This window comes from Penicillium psychrofluorescens, assembly GCF_964197705.1.
Source record: "Penicillium psychrofluorescens genome assembly, chromosome: 4".
NCBI classification, from domain to species: Eukaryota; Fungi; Ascomycota; class Eurotiomycetes; order Eurotiales; family Aspergillaceae; genus Penicillium; species Penicillium psychrofluorescens.
The window spans coordinates 680,815-700,872 of NC_133442.1; the positions used below are offsets into that span (position 1 = coordinate 680,815).

General features: G+C 53.7%; 8 protein-coding genes across 8 annotated transcripts; 3 read left to right on the forward strand and 5 right to left on the reverse strand.

Annotated features, from left to right (window-relative positions):
* Positions 1 to 227: 227 nt before the first annotated feature.
* Positions 228 to 3,010, reverse strand: PFLUO_LOCUS5981 (uncharacterized protein; the record flags this gene model as incomplete). Its single annotated transcript, XM_073783481.1, has 9 exons — positions 228 to 1,616; positions 1,670 to 1,807; positions 1,863 to 1,903; positions 1,951 to 2,202; positions 2,255 to 2,318; positions 2,375 to 2,402; positions 2,479 to 2,721; positions 2,784 to 2,888; positions 2,952 to 3,010. 9 exons carry the CDS (start codon positions 3,008 to 3,010, stop codon positions 228 to 230), a joined length of 2,319 nt encoding a protein of 772 aa, XP_073640032.1.
* A 433-nt stretch (positions 3,011 to 3,443) lies between these two features.
* Positions 3,444 to 4,957, reverse strand: PFLUO_LOCUS5982 (MAPK protein hog1; the record flags this gene model as incomplete). The annotated part of the gene is made up of 8 exons (XM_073783482.1): positions 3,444 to 3,733; positions 3,785 to 3,863; positions 3,919 to 4,275; positions 4,326 to 4,425; positions 4,483 to 4,526; positions 4,585 to 4,714; positions 4,785 to 4,832; positions 4,902 to 4,957. 8 exons carry the CDS (start codon positions 4,955 to 4,957, stop codon positions 3,444 to 3,446), a joined length of 1,104 nt encoding a protein of 367 aa, XP_073640033.1.
* A 1,342-nt stretch (positions 4,958 to 6,299) lies between these two features.
* On the forward strand, positions 6,300 to 7,656 carry PFLUO_LOCUS5983 (Guanine nucleotide-binding protein alpha-2 subunit; the record flags this gene model as incomplete). The annotated part of the gene is made up of 6 exons (XM_073783483.1): positions 6,300 to 6,426; positions 6,491 to 6,836; positions 6,892 to 7,020; positions 7,075 to 7,204; positions 7,265 to 7,503; positions 7,557 to 7,656. 6 exons carry the CDS (start codon positions 6,300 to 6,302, stop codon positions 7,654 to 7,656), a joined length of 1,071 nt encoding a protein of 356 aa, XP_073640034.1.
* A 1,287-nt stretch (positions 7,657 to 8,943) lies between these two features.
* PFLUO_LOCUS5984 (uncharacterized protein) lies at positions 8,944 to 10,412 on the forward strand (the record flags this gene model as incomplete). The annotated part of the gene is made up of 4 exons (XM_073783484.1): positions 8,944 to 9,098; positions 9,171 to 10,175; positions 10,233 to 10,276; positions 10,327 to 10,412. The coding sequence occupies 4 exons, from the start codon at positions 8,944 to 8,946 to the stop codon at positions 10,410 to 10,412; spliced, it is 1,290 nt and encodes a 429-aa protein (XP_073640035.1).
* An 805-nt stretch (positions 10,413 to 11,217) lies between these two features.
* PFLUO_LOCUS5985 (Non-essential glycogen phosphorylase) lies at positions 11,218 to 14,241 on the forward strand (the record flags this gene model as incomplete). Its single annotated transcript, XM_073783485.1, has 6 exons — positions 11,218 to 11,393; positions 11,522 to 11,674; positions 11,722 to 11,825; positions 11,882 to 11,959; positions 12,010 to 13,775; positions 13,828 to 14,241. 6 exons carry the CDS (start codon positions 11,218 to 11,220, stop codon positions 14,239 to 14,241), a joined length of 2,691 nt encoding a protein of 896 aa, XP_073640036.1.
* Positions 14,242 to 14,541: 300 nt separating this feature from the next.
* Positions 14,542 to 15,744, reverse strand: PFLUO_LOCUS5986 (uncharacterized protein; the record flags this gene model as incomplete). Its single annotated transcript, XM_073783486.1, has 4 exons — positions 14,542 to 14,667; positions 14,728 to 15,156; positions 15,231 to 15,556; positions 15,681 to 15,744. 4 exons carry the CDS (start codon positions 15,742 to 15,744, stop codon positions 14,542 to 14,544), a joined length of 945 nt encoding a protein of 314 aa, XP_073640037.1.
* A 454-nt stretch (positions 15,745 to 16,198) lies between these two features.
* Positions 16,199 to 18,481, reverse strand: PFLUO_LOCUS5987 (ATP-binding cassette long-chain fatty acid transporter pxa2; the record flags this gene model as incomplete). Its single annotated transcript, XM_073783487.1, has 4 exons — positions 16,199 to 16,274; positions 16,340 to 17,237; positions 17,285 to 17,921; positions 17,975 to 18,481. 4 exons carry the CDS (start codon positions 18,479 to 18,481, stop codon positions 16,199 to 16,201), a joined length of 2,118 nt encoding a protein of 705 aa, XP_073640038.1.
* Positions 18,482 to 18,753: 272 nt separating this feature from the next.
* PFLUO_LOCUS5988 (uncharacterized protein) lies at positions 18,754 to 19,745 on the reverse strand (the record flags this gene model as incomplete). The annotated part of the gene is made up of 3 exons (XM_073783489.1): positions 18,754 to 19,149; positions 19,209 to 19,448; positions 19,509 to 19,745. 3 exons carry the CDS (start codon positions 19,743 to 19,745, stop codon positions 18,754 to 18,756), a joined length of 873 nt encoding a protein of 290 aa, XP_073640039.1.
* Positions 19,746 to 20,058: the final 313 nt, after the last annotated feature.

The following is a 20,058-nucleotide window of genomic DNA, read 5'->3' on the forward strand; positions in this document are numbered from 1 at the left end:
GTCCTAGGGATATCCATTCACAGGCTAGTGTTGACAGGAAGGGAAATCAGAAGACAAATATAGCATATTATTATAGACAAGAAGGAAGACAAGAATTTACAACCAAGTAAAAGCAAAAAAGGTAAGCTGTGCAACAGAGATATAATGCAATGCGATGTCTACGTGTTCCGAATATGTGCAGATAACCAAGTGAAATGAATGTACTCCACAGTGGGCAAAAACAACGATCACTTGGGATGAGGAGATTCGTTCTCCTTGAAAGTCTCAGGAGTAGACTCAGCGATGTGTAGTGTGCCCGGCTCGTCCTGAGTTACACCCTCATCTTTCTTCAAGTCCACTCCGAGGCCTTCATTGGAAGAGAGAGGGACAGCCGAGAAGCCATCCTCGTCCGCAGGCTCTGATTCTGGTTTCTCATCCTCTTTCGTTCTCTCTTCACTCTCAGTCTCATAAGCCGGGAAGCCCCTCGAAAGAGGCGATTTCGGATACGGCTGATCAAGACCCGACAGATCCGACCCGAGACTCTCATCAGGTTTCTGCGCCGCGAACTCGCCGCTGTCACGACGGAGGAGCATATTGCTCCATCGCTTGCGACGACTGAGACTGCGGTTCAACCCGTTGGAGTCTTCGCTTTGTCGGTGCATGGAGCGCCGGCGGCCGCGGTCTGTCTCGACGGCCTCGGTCACCACGGCCAAGGTCGGTGCGGAAGGGGATGTGGTCATGCCACCGCCACCACCACCACTAGGCGAGGCGCTGCGTTTGTCTTGCCATTCCCGGCGTTTCTCGCTGGCCCAGGAACCCCAGGAACTGAAATATGAGCCCGCTTTTTGGCCGGCTGCGTTTACGGAGGCTTGAGCCTGGGAGACGTCAATGGAGCCTGTTCGCCGACCAGCGAACCATCCCGCAGAGGCGTCGGTGTTGGAGTCGGATGGTGGGGACCCTGGGCCGCCTTTATCAGTGGAAGAGTGCTGCGATGGTGAGGATTTTTCCTCGTTCCGTTTCTTCTGGGCTTCGCGCATAGATTCGATATCCGACCAGAAACTGTTAAACGCAGCGCTCACTCTCTTCTGTCCCGTTGAAAGGTGGCGGTTGAGCGCCTCCCGGCCCTCGCGCACCCGCTCATCCAGATGGAGATCGGCTACTTGCTGGGATAACCGGCGCTGGATGTCGTCCACCGTCAGCCCCCCCGCACTGGGGTGTTTCGGCTCGGTTATGGAGAATAAGAGCGCGTCGGAGGTGAGGCGCGAGAATAAGGCGTAGTTGGCAGTTTTCTGCCACTTGGTCAGGAAGTCCGGGTTGAAGTCGAGCGCAGGATCTCCTTCGATGTTGAAGTTTTGTAGCTGTGCTCGGCCTCGGTTGGCAGAATCCCCTGATGTGGATGAGAGCTCTTCGTGATATTTCATGGAAGAGAGCAATGCCAACAGGTACTCTTCAAACTGAAGTCGAATGAACTCTTCAGACCCCATGAATCCGTGGGTTTTGGGCTGATTCGGGTGAGCCTCGTCCCAGGTTTCATTAACGATTTGGGTCAGAAGGTCGATCCAGCGCCGGTCAGCTACAGAGAGAGCCAGAGCGGTTCGAAGCGGAATTGACGGAATCGTGATGGTGTCCTCATCGAGCTAAAACCACAAACATGAGCATCGTCAGAAAACACACCCAAAGAATGCCTTACGTTGATCAAGATGTCGCTGTATCGGTCCTTTTGCTGTAGAAGAAGCGAGTTCGTAGAACCCACCACGTACGACTTGGTTCCGTCATCCGCCAGCAGATCCAGCTGCTGAAGAGGTGTGTATGGTCCAAACATGCTCCCCTAGAGAAAGAGTTAGACGTCGGACCTTCAGGCGTATGGAGAGAATGGACTATACCTTTCCGAATATCTGTAATGGCAGGCCCATATAGGCCAACACTGATACAATTAGCATACGATCCACAGGCTCAATTCGATTAACCTACGAGAAGCTCGGTCACTTGTCTTGAGCGATGTTGGCTTCTCGACAGTCTGCGCATAGTTGTCGAATGCCGGGTCTGCGCAGTCCTGGAGGCTGTGGATGAGGCCAGGTATTAAAGAGATTAGCGAGAACTGGATCATGCACAGGCGCTCGCAGCGAGAGCCGAAGAAGAGCATCTTGGGCTGCAGCAATAGTCCCTTGAAGAGAACGAGGGTCTGGTGTTTGAATTCATGAATCATCTCTCGGAGAGATAGACCTGGGTTGTCGATCAGCTTAATGCGCGTAATCAATCCATTGGGGCATCTTACCCAAAGTCTGATCTTTCGCGCCATCATCATTCAGCAAACTCATTCGGAGACCCTCTCGGAATTTCTACGTGCCAATTGAGTAAGCTATCTTTCAACAACAGGGTTCACGCAGGGCCCTACCTTCAAGATTTCAATATCCGAGAAATCCCTATTACCCACGAGTCAATACAACGCATTCCAGCTCATAGCTTGCATCTTGACAAGAACAGAGACAGTGGCCATACCGTTGTGCAAACCACGCCGAGGTCACCACCGAGAGCTTCTCCCGCAACTGCCCCACGCTCTGGGGACTGTCCGTCACGACCACCACAGCTTTCTGCACTGTTGACCTCGTCACCTCCGGCGAGCGATTGAGTAGGCGACTGGAATCCATCTGGCGGGAGCACGCGATACCGAACAGGGACGTGGCGGGGGATGTGGGGGATTCCTTTTGGCAGAGGGTGAAATAGGAGAATTCCTCGGTCGACCTTGAAAGTCATTGTGAGCTGAGTCTTCGAGGAGAAAGCCGACAGCAAGGCAGTCTGCTTACAGGTGTGCGCCATCAGACAAGGCCATGAATGGCAGCAGAGACCAGTCGTTCTCTGTCGCGGGGTCGGTCCCCTCATCGCCGACGGTGAATTCGATTTCCGGTCCCCTGCGCGCCGGAAAGGTTCTGTTAGTACTTTCTTGGGTTCAAAGTGTCTGCAAAGACGCCTACCGAGCATGGTGGAAGTCGATCACCAGGACAATCGGGTCCTGTCCGTGCTGGACGCCCATCTCGACGAGCGACACGAGGTCGAGCGGGAAATGACGTGGGGCGAGACCAGGTCGGGATCGATACGTAGAGGGGTTTGGAGTATGTGAGGAAGAGGCAAAGGTAGGGAAGGGTAGGTGTAGTCGTGAGGAGAGGATCTAGTGCCCCACGAGTGTCCCAATTTCTCACGCTCGATCGACGCAAACACGCCCGATACGGTTGATCGGGGCTGGGCGGTGTATGTAGGAAGGGAAATAGATCAAGATGAGTGAATTTATTATTTCTCCGATCTCCAGCCAACCAGCTCTTGACGACGCCCGACTATGGACAAAAATAAATGGCTTCCAATCAAACACAGGTGCTATCACGCCAGATTTGCAAACAAGAATCCAAAAAAAGAGATATGATCCAAAAATGTCCCGGACCAAAAACGCACTCGCCCAATGCCGTGAGCGACTATGCGAAGGAGTTCTGATGGTTGCCATGAACGCCGCTCTCTACTAGAATTTGGCCTGCCTCCGAGTTTTGATCGATGTTGTGGAAGTCAAGGATCTCCGAGTACATCATGATCTTCCAGGTGTCCACGGGCAGATCCGCGTCATTAAACGACCAGTCGAACTTCTCCAGGGCGACCGGCTCGTCTGTCGGATCGTGGTATGGTGCCAGGTAGGCGTGGGCCAGTGCGTCCTCGGCCCGGATGCGCTTCTTCGGGTCGAAAACCAGCATGCGCTCGAGCATGTCCACGGCTGCAACATGTCAGTTTCCGGCCAACCGGGGAATTTTCACCCATTACGTACCTTCGGAATCCGCGTTCTTGAACTTCATTGAGAGGGGCTGGCGTTCACGCTTTGGTAACGACTTGACAAACCGGAGCGTCTAGATCCCGCAAAATTAGCATCATGAAGAATGGCTGCGCACTGGCGTGGCTCACGTTTTCGCTGCAGATGGTTCCAATCACATCATCCGGAGGAGTACCCAGAAGTTCCGTGATGATCGAGAACTGATTCACGTGATCCTTGCCGGGAAACAGCGGCTTTCCTTCCAACATTTCGGCGAAAATGCAGCCCGCACTCCAGATGTCCACCTCTACGTCGTATTTCTGCCAGGTGAGCATGATCTCGGGAGCCCGATAGTACCGGGTTGAGACGTAGCCGGTCATCTGCGGGTCCTGGATGCGGGCAAGGCCGAAATCGCAAATTTTGAGATCGCAGTTTTCATTAATGAGGATGTTGCTGGGTTTCAGGTCTCGGTGGACCACACCGGCCGAATGAACGTATTTCAACCCACGCTGCCACCCGTCAGTGGGTGGGCCAGGATGCCACGGTGACTCCAACTTACCAAGATTTGGTAGAGGAAGTACTGGATGAATTGTTTCTCCAGCGGCCTAGACGTCAGGAGACGGTGGAGATCGGTCCCCAGAAGCTCGGTCACGAAATAACTGTGGTCATTCATTAGCCCGCGATTCCGTGCGACTCATAAGATCTGGGAGTCGTACAGGTCCTCTAGTGGGGAGATGAAGATGTCACTGAGGCTGATGATCTGTGTGGATGGTCAGCGGGTTCGGCGCTTAACTTCCCCCTGCGATGAGGAGACGAACGTTCTCATGTCGCAGATGCTTGAGCAGCTTCAGCTCGCGGTAGGTTCGCTTGGAGAGCACCGGGGTGCTAAAGGGCTTCATGATCTTCTTCACGGCGACCGGCTGCCCTGTCAATTGGTCTCTTGCCGAGCTATCAGGTTCGCATTCCGGTTAGCCTGCGCCGTGGCAAATGCGACACGGTCGCGTGTGGCGAGACCTACCAGACCAGGCCAAATGCACCCATTCCAACCGGTTGCAGGTCCGTATACCTAGAAGAGCGGGGGTCAGCGATTCTGTCTGGATAGACGAGATGGAAGGTGGGGGGGGCCATTGCGCACCGGCTGGTGATCTCGAACGTGGTGCCGAAGATCTGGGCACGCACGAATTCGGCCATTTTGGATGGAGGATTAAAGAGAGACTGGAAGGGAGAAAGGAAGCGAAAAAGGGGAATTCGAGTTGTGATGTGGGGGGAGAAATGAGGCGCAACGAAGAAGAGAAAACAAGGACGGTGACGTCCGCGACCGAGCAGGTTTCTGCGCGGCTGACTCAGCACACACTGGGTTCACTGTTGGGGGACGGACTAGCAGACCAGTTAATGGGATCGAAAGGATAATTGGCAATCTATGTCCCAAAAAGTACTAATAATAGTCCTCGACTTCCCCGGCCTTTTTCATTGATCTGTGTGGTTGTTTCATCGCATCCATGCACCTCCCCCCGGAAGAGATTTCCACCGGGCTCACCCTCCGGCGTTGGCTGACCGCTTCTCTTCCGTTGGAAGTATGCTCGGCACACCAGATCGCAGTCAGACATCTGAAACAGCTGAACAATGACCTTTCTTTGTGCGGTAACTCCGGGTCGAGTCAAGCCTTCACGCCTATAGAACGGGCCCGCCCACGTTGTCGGGCTGCCTGAGGCCACCAGGCTCCAAGCGTCACCACTTGCTGTAACAGGAATCATAACCATGCAACCCCCGAATCCTCGCGGACGACAGGTAGTCGAGTGAGGAGAGAGCTAGTGTCTCCTGCCACGACTAGCGCCCACCTTAAAAGCGAACAATCGGAATCGCGATCACAATTTAATATTCTTTCCGTGGCTCCCGGGTTAAACGAGGTCCGTCCCGGCGCTGTAGTTCTTTCTCCGGGTTCTCCCAGGGCTCTGACCGCGTCGGGGTGATTACATACGTACATACTGTATTATTTCCCCGTGAGCCTCGTGCTCCCCAGCATGACGCTGGTCGCACCAACCACCACTGACTCTGCCTTTCTTTCTTTCTCACTCTCCCAGCTCGGACTGACTGACTAGCTCACGCCCAACTGCCTCGACTCCCTCTGTCCTCCTTCTCAGCTACTCTCGGTCTCGGCCGCTCTCGCCCCCTTCTGACACCTCTGACCACGATCCTCCGCCCCCCTCCGTTCGTGTCTTACCGGCGACTCGATTGATTTCGCCCCCCCGCAACTCCCTCGACCTCCCCCCAAACACCAACCACCTAGCCTCTCCACAGCCCACGTTCATCCCTGACACCACGGTTCCCATCGCGCCGATCATATCGCTCACCACTCCCCGACCATCGGGGTTCCGCTAGTCACGTCAATTCCGTGGTGGTGGGTGGTTTGTCTTCCAGTCTTATCCTGGGCGCTCACACTCCCCAGTCATTCTGACGGGCTGTTCCCGATAGCTGCTGCGCGCACACTGTATGGGCCATTGTCTCGGCTGTTGACTGGAAATATTCTCTCGCCATGGGGCTGTGTCTCAGCTCGGAGTCCACCGAAGATGCGGAACAGAAGAAGAGAAGCCAAATGATCGACCGGAAGCTCGAGGAAGATTCCCGGCGGCTACGAAGAGAATGCAAGATCCTGCTCCTGGGTAAGTTGTCGCAAATCGCGGGGAAGGCTAGCTCCCCTGAACGTGGGCTAACCCTGTTCCACAGGCTCCGGGGAAAGTGGCAAGTCGACCATTGTGAAACAGATGAAAATCATTCACCAAAATGGCTACACCGTTGAAGAGCTTGCGCTGTACCGCTTGACCGTCTACAAGAACCTCCTGGACTGCGCGAAATCGCTTATCGAGGCCTATCACCGCTTCGAGCTCGAGCCCACCAGCCAAAAGGTCCAAGACTACATCACCTTCCTAGAAGATTACAATGTGGATCCTGATCCCAACACGCCCCTCGACGGGAAAGTCGGCGATGCGATCACATATCTGTGGAATGACCCCTGTACAGCAATGGCGCTGGAACACCAAAACGAGTTTTATCTGATGGACTCCGCACCATAGTAAGTTTCTCTTGTTGTGTCTTCCCAACCCGTGCGTTGGCTGATCATTGTTCAGTTTCTTCGAGGAAGCAAAGCGAATAACTGGGCCGGATTACATCCCAAATGTCATGGATGTGCTCCGTGCACGTACCAAGACCACCGGTATCTACGAGACCCGATTCACGATGGGTCAATTGAGCATCCAGTATGTCGGCCCCGTTGCCTAGTCAGGTTGAACCTGTCACTAACGACTTCACAGCATGTTTGATGTTGGGGGTCAACGCAGCGAACGCAAAAAATGGATCCACTGCTTCGAGAATGTGACATCGATTATTTTCTGCGTCGCATTGAGCGAATATGATCAGATGTTGCTGGAGGAGAGCAATCAGGTAAGGAATCCGTGGAATGCTCCCCTAAATCGAGGGCAGAGAGGCTGATTAGATTCCCAGAATCGCATGATGGAGAGTCTGGTACTCTTTGATTCCGTGGTCAACTCCCGCTGGTTTATGCGGACGAGCATCATTCTCTTCCTGAACAAAGTCGATCTCTTCCGACAGAAGCTTCCACGGTCACCGCTCAGCAATTATTTCCCCGACTATTCAGGCGGCAATGATGTCAATCGCGCCGCAAAGTACCTTCTGTGGCGGTTCAACCAGGTGAATCGAGCACATTTGAATTTATACCCACAGTAGGTGCCCACTTTTTTTCTACCGACATCTTGTCTCTAACGGTTGCCTCTAGCCTCACCCAAGCCACCGATACTACCAACATTCGATTGGTCTTTGCGGCGGTCAAAGAGACCATCTTGCAGAATGCCTTGATAGACTCGGGTATTTTGTAAGGGGTACACTCCTTTCCTCGCGGAGCTCGGTCTCGTTGGGAATGACGAGACCGATCGACACGCTTTCGCTTCTCACCGCTCCAGATTATCCTCCCACCACACATATCTATCTTCGGCTTCTTTCTTGCTCTTCTTGTTCCCGGATTCACTTGCAGGCGTTGATGGCGCTGCTCTCTTGGTCGGTGTCCCCGGCGCGGGCTTGACTTGTATTCCCCTCCGGGTTTTTGTTTCTCAGCAACAGGGCTGCTGGATATCCACGCCATTCCTCCTTTGATCGCGATTCCTTTTGGAAGAGAAAGTCTCCCGTGGCTTTCCATCCTGATTGGGCCATCTGATTCCCTATTTCTCTCGAATACCCTGCCCGGGCGATTCCTCCTATTTACGATATACCTATTTTCTCTATTTTGTTTCTATTTCGAGCCGTCGTCTTCTGTTGCATATTATGGGTCTCGCTTGCTTCCCTGCGCTGCTTCCCCGCCACACCTTTTCTCTCTCCAGTGATTTGAAGCGCTTCGATGCATGTGGTACTTTTCCAAGCCTCTTTTCTTTCTCTTTTTTTTTTTTTTTTTGCCTCCCTGTGAACTTTTACCAGCGTCGAATTGCTGCGATTTGGTTCCTCGGTCCTTGGTTCTATAGACTTGGGACTCAGCGGTCCTTTAGGTGTAGTGGCTGTGCCCGAATCATCAACTTATCCTTTGTGCTCAACCCTACTAGTCTCTTCTCCTCGAGTAGCCTCCTCTGGTTAGATTCCCGACAGGAAGAAGCGGGGAATCACTTGCTTGCCGAACTTGCCGATGCCGAAGCGATCCATGCGCTGCCCCTGAAGATGGAAAAGGGTATCTAACGTGAGTTATCCAGTGAGATTGGATGAATGAGGAGCAATCCTGCATGAGTGTTGCATCATTTAAAGTTGATCGTCCCCGATAGCCACTGATAGCCACCGACAGCCATGCCTTCTCCGTTTAGTTTGTCTGAGCGTCCGGAGTATTTATTGAGTAGATACCCACGGAACAATGCTCTCACAAAATCCAACCTCCAACTAACTCATTTCCTGGCATTATGAAGCTACCGCAATTGCTCGCTGCCGCCGCTGTCTGTGGTGTGTCTACTTGTACCTCGGCAGGTGTGGACGAAGCCACGCAATTTACTCTGACTGTGTGTTGACACTTGTGTGCAATATATATACATACCTGACTGTCTATTCAGTATGGATACCCTCTCCTCCCCCTCGTCCCCTTCGCCGTCCCCCTTCTCGAAGAGGTAAAGGGCACCAATCGCTTCAACCATATGAGAGAGCTAGCCACATCAGCCTACCACGACGTGGTGCGCCCCAATGTGGACACTTTATACTCGGCTGCTGTTATCGATCTGTCGCACCATGATGTGCTTGTTGACGTCCCTGTCATCAAGGACCGGTTCTGGGTGTTTCCTTTCTACGATGTGTGAGTCAATAACTATAAATGCCTTGGGTCCGTGGCTGGTTAGCAGGTTGTTAATGGCCGAGGATTTATCAGGTATGCCAACAACTACGCCAATATCGGCAGCGTGACGAACAGCACAGCGGGCACGTATATCTTGCGGTATAGCGCAGACCACGGCCACAAGCCCGGTGTCCAGCTCGGCGGCGAGAAAGAGGACGGTTCTCGGCTGAAGTGCGACAGGAGGCACATCCAGGGCTACATCAACGCCCCAACACCATACGGCATCATCATCACCCGGTACGCCGTCAAAGAAGGCACCCCGGAAGATATGGCGCAGCTCCACGCTCTGCAGAACCAGACCCATCTCCACACCCTCAAGAAGCACATTAACCAACACACCGCACCGCCTCTAACGATCTCCATGCTCAACTCGTCCCTATCCTCCGACCCAGCGACCAAGCTCATGCAACTAACAGCTCGCATCGCACCGCATAATCCCCCCCGCGACACCGCAGACCTAGGCCGGGTAACCCATATGCTGAACGAAGCTGGCATCCACCCAGACGGAAGCTACCAGCCACCTCGCGGCGTAAACCTAACAGCCGCATACAGCGCCTCTCAGAAGGAGATATCCGCCGCAATAACTCAACCCCAGAACCACATCACCCTCACCCACGGCTGGACCAGTCTGTCATCCACGGCGCAGGGCGACTACGGCACGAACTATGCGATGCGCGCATTCGTAGCTTACAGCGGGTACCTTGCCCTCGACGCATCGCAAGCTCTATATCCATCCTACAGCGCAAGCGCAAATAAGAAGAACTTAAATCTGGGCCCGCAACAGGCCTACATCTTCACCTTCGGTAGCAAGCCGCCGCTGGACGAGACCGGGTTCTGGAGTCTGACGGCCTACGACGCGGAACAGTATCTCGTTCCCAATCCGCTGGATCGGTACGCGCTGAACGACCGCGGGAATATCACTTACGCCAATGGATCGCGCGTTTATGGTGACGCCAGTGACTCGTCCCGTGGAGATGCCAGTTTCCAGCTGCTCGTCCAGCCGGCGGATGTGACCCCTCCGAGGAATTGGACGGCGAAGTATGTGCCCACTCCCTTTCGCGAGAGACGGTAACGATTGACTGACCTGCGTTATAGTTGGCTCCCGGCGCCGAAGGGCGGAGGGGACTTTTATCTCACGCGTAAGTGGTGCTGTTTTGGCGTGGGTCTACGCTAACGGGGTGCATTTTAGTCCGGTTCTATGCTCCGACCGAAACCCTGCGCAATGGCTCGTGGAGTTACCCGGTGGTGCAGAAGGGGCCTGCAATCGTGGCATGATAGAAGACTTTGGTATTCGGTTTCTTGCGATCAAATAGCTCTATGCAATCCGATAATGTCGGAACTAGTTTATTCTCATCCGAGGAGAGCAGGCAGTCTAGACCAGAGGGCACTCCATAGCCTCGAAATGTATACCTACGTCGTTTGAAGATCCCCAACGGTGATTGCGGGGAATTGGATGACAGACGAACCCCGCGGTGCGTGGCGCGGAAGATCGCCAACCTTATAGCGGGATGAATGCCTCAATGCGGGCTCGGATGCTGTCCCTTCTCATTAGCTTCATGCAGCCAGTGACTGCCTACACGAGGGTCGTCCCTCTGTCTCAGTCGGTAGTTGATGTGAGGATGGCGCGGTCGCAGTTCCCCACCCGCACGGACAGCTCGGACCATGTTGCTGCATCGTCGAGCAGCAAGAGCTCTCCCGCTCAGGCCTGGACCGTGGCGGAGATCTGGGGCTGGTCGCGGAGGTGTAGTCTAGACTCTTGCTGATCAGGATGGTCGGGATGAAGATGTCGAGGATGTAGAACAGAAGAGGACAAACGGGGGATCTAAACTACGTCGATCGGATCCACTCGCTCCACCCTCCAGCATCATCGATCACGAAGTCAACAGAGTCCTACAGCGTGTCACCACTCTCGTCCGTAAGGCCATGTAGCTCCTCGTATGTAAGACTGTAGTTTTCCCGGTTTCTCTCTTCCCCTCTTTCATTGCCCCTCCATTTCTCTCTCTCTCTCTCCCTCTCTCTTTCTCTTCTCCAACTTCCCACTCCCCTCCATTACAATCACATCTGATTCCATTCCTCAACCATGACCACCGAGCAACATCGCGAGCGACGCCCCTCCGTCGGTGTGCCCATTGCTGACCTCCAAGGCCCCGTCGGTCCGGGCTTCAGTCGCCCCAAGCACAAGCGCACCTTCACCGGCTTTGGTCCCGGGGAGATCAAGCACGTGGAGGCGAGCATTCCGGAGCCCCTTCGCGAGGCGTGAGTAGTATACCGACCTAATGGCGAATTCGTTCGAGCTGACTGGTGCGTCCGTTGGGTGGTGTAGCTGGCGGAAATATGTATGGCCTTCCATAGCTACGGAAGGAATTGGCACTAATTCGATCTAGTCTGCATCTGAATTTACCAACAAGGAAGAGTTCGAGGCAAGTTCCTATGTTTGGACGGAGTGTTGAATTCCCGGCTGACTCTCTCCCGCAGAAGGAACTTGTGCGTCACATTGAGACGACGCTGGCTCGGTCGCTGTACAACTGCGACGAGAAGTATGTGTTTCTCTATTGCGGGCAGACCATGTTCCTGACTCCCGCAGTGCCGCGTACTCCGGAACCGCACTCGCTTTTCGAGACCGATTGATCATCGAATGGAATAAGACGCAACAGCGCCAGACCTTTAATGACCAGAAAAGAGTCTACTGTGGGTTCCAGCATGCTGGGCACGGATAGATCGTGTGTCTGACTGGTTCCTTCTAGACCTGTCACTCGAGTTCCTGATGGGGCGGGCGCTGGATAATGCGATGTTGAATGTGGGCTTGAAGGATGCAGCTCGAGGTGGGATTTCCCGGTGAATCGTGTGACGAACCTGGCTAACAATTTGGAAGACGGTTTGAAGGATCTTGGTTTCCGCATCGAGGATGTCATCGGACAAGAACATGATGCTGCGCTGGGCAACGGTGGTCTGGGACGCCTGGCAGCCTGTCTTCTGGACAGCATGGCGACCCTCAACTACCCTGCCTGGGGATACGGACTGCGATACCGGTACGGCATTTTCAAACAGGAGATAGTCAATGGGTACCAGATGGAGGTCCCGGACTACTGGCTCGACAACAATCCCTGGGAATTCCCGCGCCATGAGATCACCGTTGATATCCAGTTCTATGGTTGCGTTCGCAAATACCAAGCTGAAAATGGTAAGATCATGCACTCCTGGGAGGACGCAGAGATTGTTCAAGCCGTGGCATATGACGTTCCCATTCCTGGATACGGCACGAAGACCACCAACAATCTCCGCTTATGGTCCAGCAAGGCCAGCAGCGGCGAGTTTGACTTCCAGAAGTTCAACGCCGGAGATTACGAAAGTGCTGTGGCCGATGAGCAAAGAGCAGAGACCATCTCGGCTGTTCTCTACCCGAATGATAACTTGGAGCGTGGCAAGGAGCTTCGGCTGAAGCAGCAGTACTTTTGGTGTGCCGCCTCGCTATACGATATTGTCCGGCGATTCAAGAAGTCCAAGAGGGCCTGGAGCGAGTTCCCCGACCAGGTGGCCATCCAGCTCAACGACACACACCCAACCCTTGCCATTGTGGAGCTGCAGCGAATTCTGATTGACACCGAAGGTCTCGAATGGGACGAGGCATGGAACATCGTGACCAAAAGTTTTGGATACACCAACCATACCGTGCTGCCCGAGGCGCTGGAGAAATGGTCTGTCCCGTTACTGCAGAATCTGCTACCTCGCCATCTGCAAATTATCTACGATGTGAACCTGTACTTTTTGCAGATAGTTGAGAAGCGGTTTCCCAACGACCGAGAAATGCTATCACGGGTCTCTATCATCGAAGAGTCGCATCCGAAGATGGTCCGCATGGCGCATCTGGCCATTATCGGGTCCCACAAGGTCAACGGTGTTGCAGAACTGCACTCGGATCTGATCAAGACTACGATCTTCAAAGATTTCGTGGAGATCTATGGACCAGATCGGTTCACCAACGTGACAAACGGTATCACGCCCCGACGCTGGCTGCACCAAGCCAACCCGCGACTGTCCGCTTTGATTGCAGAAAAATTAGGTGGATACGAATTTTTGACCGACCTGACCCTTCTGGACAAGCTCGAGGCTTTTGTTGATGACAAGAAATTCCGGACAGAGTGGGCGGAGATCAAGTCCGCGAACAAACTGCGTCTGGCCCGGTATATCAAGGAAACGACCGGCTTCAGCGTGAACCCCGACGCACTGTTTGATGTGCAGGTGAAGCGGATCCATGAGTACAAGCGGCAACAGTTGAATATCTTCGGAGTGATTCATCGGTACCTCACCATCAAGGCCATGTCGGCCGAGGAGCGCAAGAAAGTTGTCCCTCGGGTCTCGATCTTCGGTGGTAAGGCGGCGCCGGGCTACTGGATGGCAAAGACAGTCATCCATCTGATTAACAAGGTTTCATTTGTGGTCAACAATGACGCGGATGTTGGTGATCTGCTGAAGGTCATCTTTATTGAGGACTACAATGTCAGCAAAGCCGAGATGATCTGTCCAGCCTCGGATCTCAGCGAGCACATCTCGACAGCAGGAACGGAGGCGAGCGGCACGAGCAACATGAAGTTCGTACTGAGCGGAGGACTAATTATCGGAACGTGTGACGGTGCCAACGTAAATCTTTCTCTCCCGCCTATTTTCCACCCGCCCCTACTAACCCAGCTAGATCGAAATCACTCGCGAAATCGGCGAACAGAACATCTTCCTCTTCGGCACCCTGGCCGAAGACGTCGAGGAGCTGCGCCACCGACACGTCTATGGCCAGACCTTCCAGATTGACTCACAGCTCGCCAAGGTCTTCGAGGCCATTAAAGGCAACATGTTCGGAGACGCGGGCGACTTCTCTGCACTTACCGCATCCGTCGAGCAACACGGCGATTTTTATCTCGTATCGGATGATTTCAACTCATACGTTACCACGCACGAGATGGTGGACGAGGCCTTCAAGAATCGGGAGGAGTGGCTGGCGAAGTCGATTACGAGTGTTGCGCGCATGGGCTTCTTTTCCACAGACCGCGTGATTAATGAGTATGCGGATAGCATCTGGAATGTGGAGCCGCTGGAGGTTGGCAAGGATTAGGAGTTGTGTGTGATTGTCTGTGTCTCTGCTGCTGACTTTTGTTTCTTTTCACTCATGCCCTCCTCGTAATAACTACATAACTAATATTGCTGTTTATCAATCTGTTCATTTGGTCTATATGCTTGATGCACTGAGGCGTGCAATCTATGCATCTATCCATCCGTCCAATCTCGAGTCGACTCTACAAGGGACGAAAGTAACAAAGCACAAGGCGCGAGACACTCGGACAGACTGGGATATAATACGACCCAACCTAACTCGACACCAAGCCATGCATCATAAATAAAAGCTCAAAAAAGCTCAAGCCGCAACAACTAATTCCTCGTCCTCCTGGATAGTCTTCGGCTTGTAATCCGAGAACGTCTCCGGCCAGAGGAACATCTTCTCCTCTTTGGAAGGCGTGGCGGCAGCAATAAGCGTAGGAACCTAATCGATCATCAGCGAACCCGCAACATACAAAGCAGAGGAAAACGAGCAAAAACTTACCGCTTCCTTACTGGAGATCCGTCTCCACAGATTGGCGCGCGGGTTATACCTAACCGGCTTGCCAACTCCGCCAGTCTTACTCTGATCCTCGGCACTGATCTTCTCAATCTCGGTCTTGATATCAGCGAAGGTATCAAATGGCGTAAATGCAATATCGTGCTCGCGGCAGTACTCCTCAAGCCGCAGACCGCGGCGCGCAAAGAGGACATCTGCTTGGCTCGCGGCGGCGAGATCAGACACGCCATCGCCGATAAAAATGATGAGTGGGATCTCGTCCGGTAAACATGTTGCTGCGGCCGCGATCCGGGCTTCGTTTACGCTGAGCGCTTTGTCGTGGCCCAGGTCTGTGTCATGGCGCCAGATGGGCTTCCACTCTGAGCCGTCGGGGTGGATGATTGCATCGTTGGCGACGATGTCGATCGCGGCGGACTATCCAATCGGCTTTTTGTGAGCAAGTGGTTCATCATACAAAGAGGAAAAGAAGGAGGGAAAGAGGAACATACGCTATCCGGCCCCAAAAAGGAATCCAGCACCCGTCTCAGCACAGGCTTCAAGCCAGCGCTGATAACATGGAACGGGAAGCCGTTATCCACGCAATACTGATGGAACTCCCGGAAGCCAGGATCCATCTCGAGCGTCTTCTCCATCACCTTGAAGCCGTCGTCAAAGGGGATATGCAGCGACCCCCACATCTCCTCGGAGGCCTCCCTGAAGGACCGCTCGCCGGACTTGATCTGCTCATCGAGTTTGTTGCGCGCTTCGGTGCCGCAGCCGTATGTGTCGAACAGGATATGGCCTGTGTCTTGCATGGAGATTGTGCCATCGAAGTCTGGGGGTTTATTTGTTAGTTTTTATTTTTTGTTTTTAATTTAGGGCGGAATGTATCTTGTTTTTGGTAGAAGAGGGGCAGGTGGCAGGGAGAATTAATTATCTGCAGATAAGCGCATACATACCGGAGAAAATGTTGATCTTTCGCCTTTGGCTGGCGGTATTGTTGGTGGTGTTGGCGATGGCCATTTTGGGCGTTATAAGATAAGAAAGAGGGGGAGAGAAGAGAGAGAGAGAGAGAGAGAGAGAGATAGCGGATTAGAGACAAGGGCGTTGGAAAAGAAAAAAGAGTGGGATATACAGGAGACGCAATTGAAAAAGAAAAAAAGATCCCAAGCGCTCTCTGTAAACCGGATTCCAACCACATCCATAAGGGAAAACCCCCTCGTGGCAAACAAGGTAAAATAGCCGGTATGACGTCGAGAAAAAAGCCCACGATATCATCGGGGTGGGTCGAGGTGGAACGATTCTTACAATGTCGTGCAAAAATTCGGCCCGGTGAGTGGCGAAGGCCTAGATTGCGGGCCCGAGCCAGCCCGAATTGGGATACCGATGATGAGTAAGACGATCAAGCATGAAAGGGTTCATCATCCATTTCTACATGCGACGGATTGACCGATGGACTCTGTATATACATGATGGTTCAAGAGGTCAACTCGGCTACGCGGCGCTGTAGTTCTGGGACAGTCCGGAGCTGGAGCTCGAGTTCGTCTTTCTCGCTGTTGGAGGGGTTAGCTCGCAAGTCAAAGATAGTGATGGTGGCGACGTGTAGTAATGCACTTACTCTTCCAGTTTCAACCGTCGCTCCCAGTCCAGTCCCGTGAAGATGTATCCTCCCTGGCCGTCAAACTGGAGAATCTTCTTGTGGTATTTCCACAGGCTCCGTCGGTGCGAGACGGTCATGAGCGTAATCCCGAGCTTCTTCGCCGTCTCGTACATGACTTTCTCAATCTCCAGCGTCACAGAAGAGGTGCATTCGTCCAGGATAGCATACTGCGGACGGTGGTAGAAAAGCCGGGCCATGGCGATGCGCTGCTGTAGACCGCCCGACAGCACGTCGCGCCACTCCTCTTCGGCGTCCCAACCATCAGGCCGGTCTACGACAGAGGCGATCTCGACCACGGACAGAATCTCAAACAGATCCGCATCAGTGACCCCCTTGGCGCGCATCTCGCGCACACCATCGGGATAAATTACCTGCTGGCGCAGCGTGCCGCGGGACAGGTACGGCCGCTGCGGGATGTAGAAGATGCTCTCGAACTGCGGTTTCTTGACCGTGCCTCCGTAGACAGGCCAGAGTCCGCCCAGAATTCGGAACAGGGAAGATTTGCCGCACCCGTTGGGTCCGACAATGAGCAGATGCTCGCCCGGGTGGACCGTGAACGATAACTGGCGCACCAGGACATCTCCGTTCGGGGAGACGATGGGTACGTCGGTGAACTCGATGGAGTCACTTTCCTGGATCTCGCCTCGTCCCGACAGCACGGCCGCATTTTCTTCGATGGATGCCGATGAGACGAGCTTCTTCTCGAACCGTCCAGCCGCCAAGTCATCCATGACTTCCAGTAGCGACGAGACACGGGACGTGTACCCAGCCAGCTCGGAAATTTCCTTGTAGGAAAACATCAAGCGACCAAAGGCGTCTGAGGATGATAGTAGCATCCTCCTATTTGTGACGAAACCTATTCACAGTCAGTTTGGGATTCTCCTTAGCAGGAATTGAACTTACTTTCTGTGCGATCTCCCATACTCTGGGTGATTTGTCCGGGAATCTTGAAGAAGACCGGCAAACTGCACAGAACCAGACCCAACGCACCCCAGAAGTACTTAATGACAAAATCCTCCATGAAACCGTGGTAAAGACGTCGGCGGAGAATTCGGTTCACATGCTTGATCAGGGTGAAGTAGCCCTTGTCCAGAGTATCTTTCTCGGCCTCGTGGCCATGATACAGAGCCACCTCCTCGCTATAATCGATTAGTCTCGAATGCAGGAAACGGAACTCGCCTTCCAGGCGAGCCTCGTCCGCGACATATTTGCCGAACGGGGGCGTCAGCATGCGCATCACATTGGCAGACAGCTGTACCAGCAGACTCATAAGGAACAGTCCCTCGCCACCAACATTCTTGGACAGAGAGTAATTGTAAATGCACATGTCAAGAATTGGCTTGGCCAGGTTGGAATACAACTCTGCTAGACTGTCGGAGAAGCGCGACACATCAACCGTCACGAGCTGGTCGGGGTTCTTGATCCGATCATCGAGGGCGGAGATGGCGTAGAAGGTCATATTAGACAGGTATTTATCGTGTATATAATCGGTCAGGCGTTTCCGATAGCTGAGGGAGAGTTTGCATTGATGGTACGAGAGCTGGCATGGTCGCATCAGCAGGGGGTTGCGCACTAAAGGGCGGGCCAACTTACCATGGAATTCGTGAAAGTAGCAGGCACCGCAACAATCATCCACCATACAAGCCCCAGCAAGAAATCCTTGCCCTTCCCGCGCACGAGATTACTGACGAGCCTGCCGTCCAACTCGGCGACATACAGACTCAGAAGCGTGCGGAGCACTAGGAAGACGCTGTGGCTGACCAGCAGTCGCAACTCCTTGCTGCGCCATCCGGGAATAACAATACGGAGCAAGCGCAACAAATGCTTGAAGAACTCGCGGTTGATCTCGACTCGCTTTTTGCGCGGCTGCTCGTCGTCGAGACCGGTGGTTCCAGGCTGGCGGCGCAGCTCGACCTGTCGCTGCGACGCGGCCTTTTGTTCAGAGATGGCATTGTGGATGCGTTTGGCAAGCGCAGCAAAGAGGGCGAGGTAGACGGCGCGCGAGATGCGGGTGCGGTGTTGGAGATAGAGGGAGGTGAGGCTGGAGAAGATCTGCTTGACCGAGCGCTCGGGCGGGAGGAGTTTGGACTGGGCGGCCATGGCGAAGCGAGAGGAAGCAAGCAGGTCAGCCCGAGTTGATAAGAGCCTGCATGCCGAAACAACAATCGAACCAAATGCGTTGGGTGTAGATGTAAGAAAGAAGAACAAGGAGTCGAACGCGAGCCGGAGGAATGACGGAGCTGACATGTGATACCCCAGACGACGGTGGGGAAAGCCAGCCGAGGTGACTAACTACAGAGTACGAACAGCGAAGTTGGCTATGGTTACTAGACAGATTTATTATTGCTGGATTGTACAGAAAGGACCTATTCCTAGAAAAACTGCAGCACCCGCGCCCGGTGTTGTACAAGATTGTCGTGCTCGCGGAGCAACTGCGCCAGTCGGTTGTGTTTCCACCCCATCCCTTCATCCAAAATCAGATGCGTATAGGCGAAGACACTGGCATCAAATAGGCCCGGCTTTGGTCGCCCAAAGAAATGCTCATCCTCCCCCAGAAGGGTTGATAGCGCCCCAAACGCACTCCCGGCATCCACCTCCAGATCCCCAGCATCAATGTACCGCGACGTGCGGAGGAGTTCATCGCGGGCAGCCCGTTGGAGCTGGACACCAAGAGCGGTCCGAACAGCCGAGCTCGTAGTTGCAGGGTCCACGTAGAGCCGCCGTGCCACGGCCTCAAAGTTGGCAGGATCGAGATACAGCATGTATAACTAGACCCTCACCAGTCAGTTTGTTTCATTTCGTGGTGGAAATATCAAACCACACATACCCAAGCACTCCGTATCCGCTGGTCCAGCAGAGAAGCATATGCCTCGAATCGGAGGTTCAATTGCTGCTCCTCCTCGCAGTGGACCTGTTCAATGGCCCATTTTTGGAGCTTGTGTGAAGGGATTGGGACAAGAGTGTCCTCGGGGGTTGACGGAATGAGGAAAGGCAGAGCACCGGTCGGCGACGCGTGATTGTTGGAAGGGGTAGTTTTGAAGTCAATCCCGACAAATTTCAGGTAGGCCTATGGCGACGCTGGTCAGCGCGAATGAATGCATAGAAATCGGCAAGGAAGCCAACCAACCTGCCACTTGAGACATTGTGGATTGAAAGACGGCCGACCCCGTCGAGCACCAGCTGCATCGGTGAAGACAAACAGCTGGTTGCCGGTAGCTTGGGACAGGGAGTGTTGCGGAAGGGCGTTGGTCGGGTATGTGGTGAGAGGGAATTTATCGAAAAGTTGCTTGATGGGTGTAGGGACGGTAAAGAAGGAGCGAGGGTTGTCCGGTGGTGGACTGGCCTCGGAGCCTTTGGGAGGCATGGCTGTGAATCCCTTGGACGTCAGTAGAAGAAGAAACAACATTTATCCATGACATGACAATCGGGAATCCGTCTTACGTAATGCCCAGGAACCACATCCACGGGTCCCCGCGCACTCTTTTCCCGCTCTTCGTTGCTGGCTTTGGCATGAAAGAACAAAAGAACAAGGCTGGTCACTGTCTCTTCTGATTTCACATGATCTATCGCACCGTCTAAACCGACTTCCCCCCTTCTCCATTTCATCTCGCTGCCTGCTCGATTATCGCACCCCCTCCGCGTCTGCCGCGGGGACGATGGTTTTTTGCCGCCCTGCA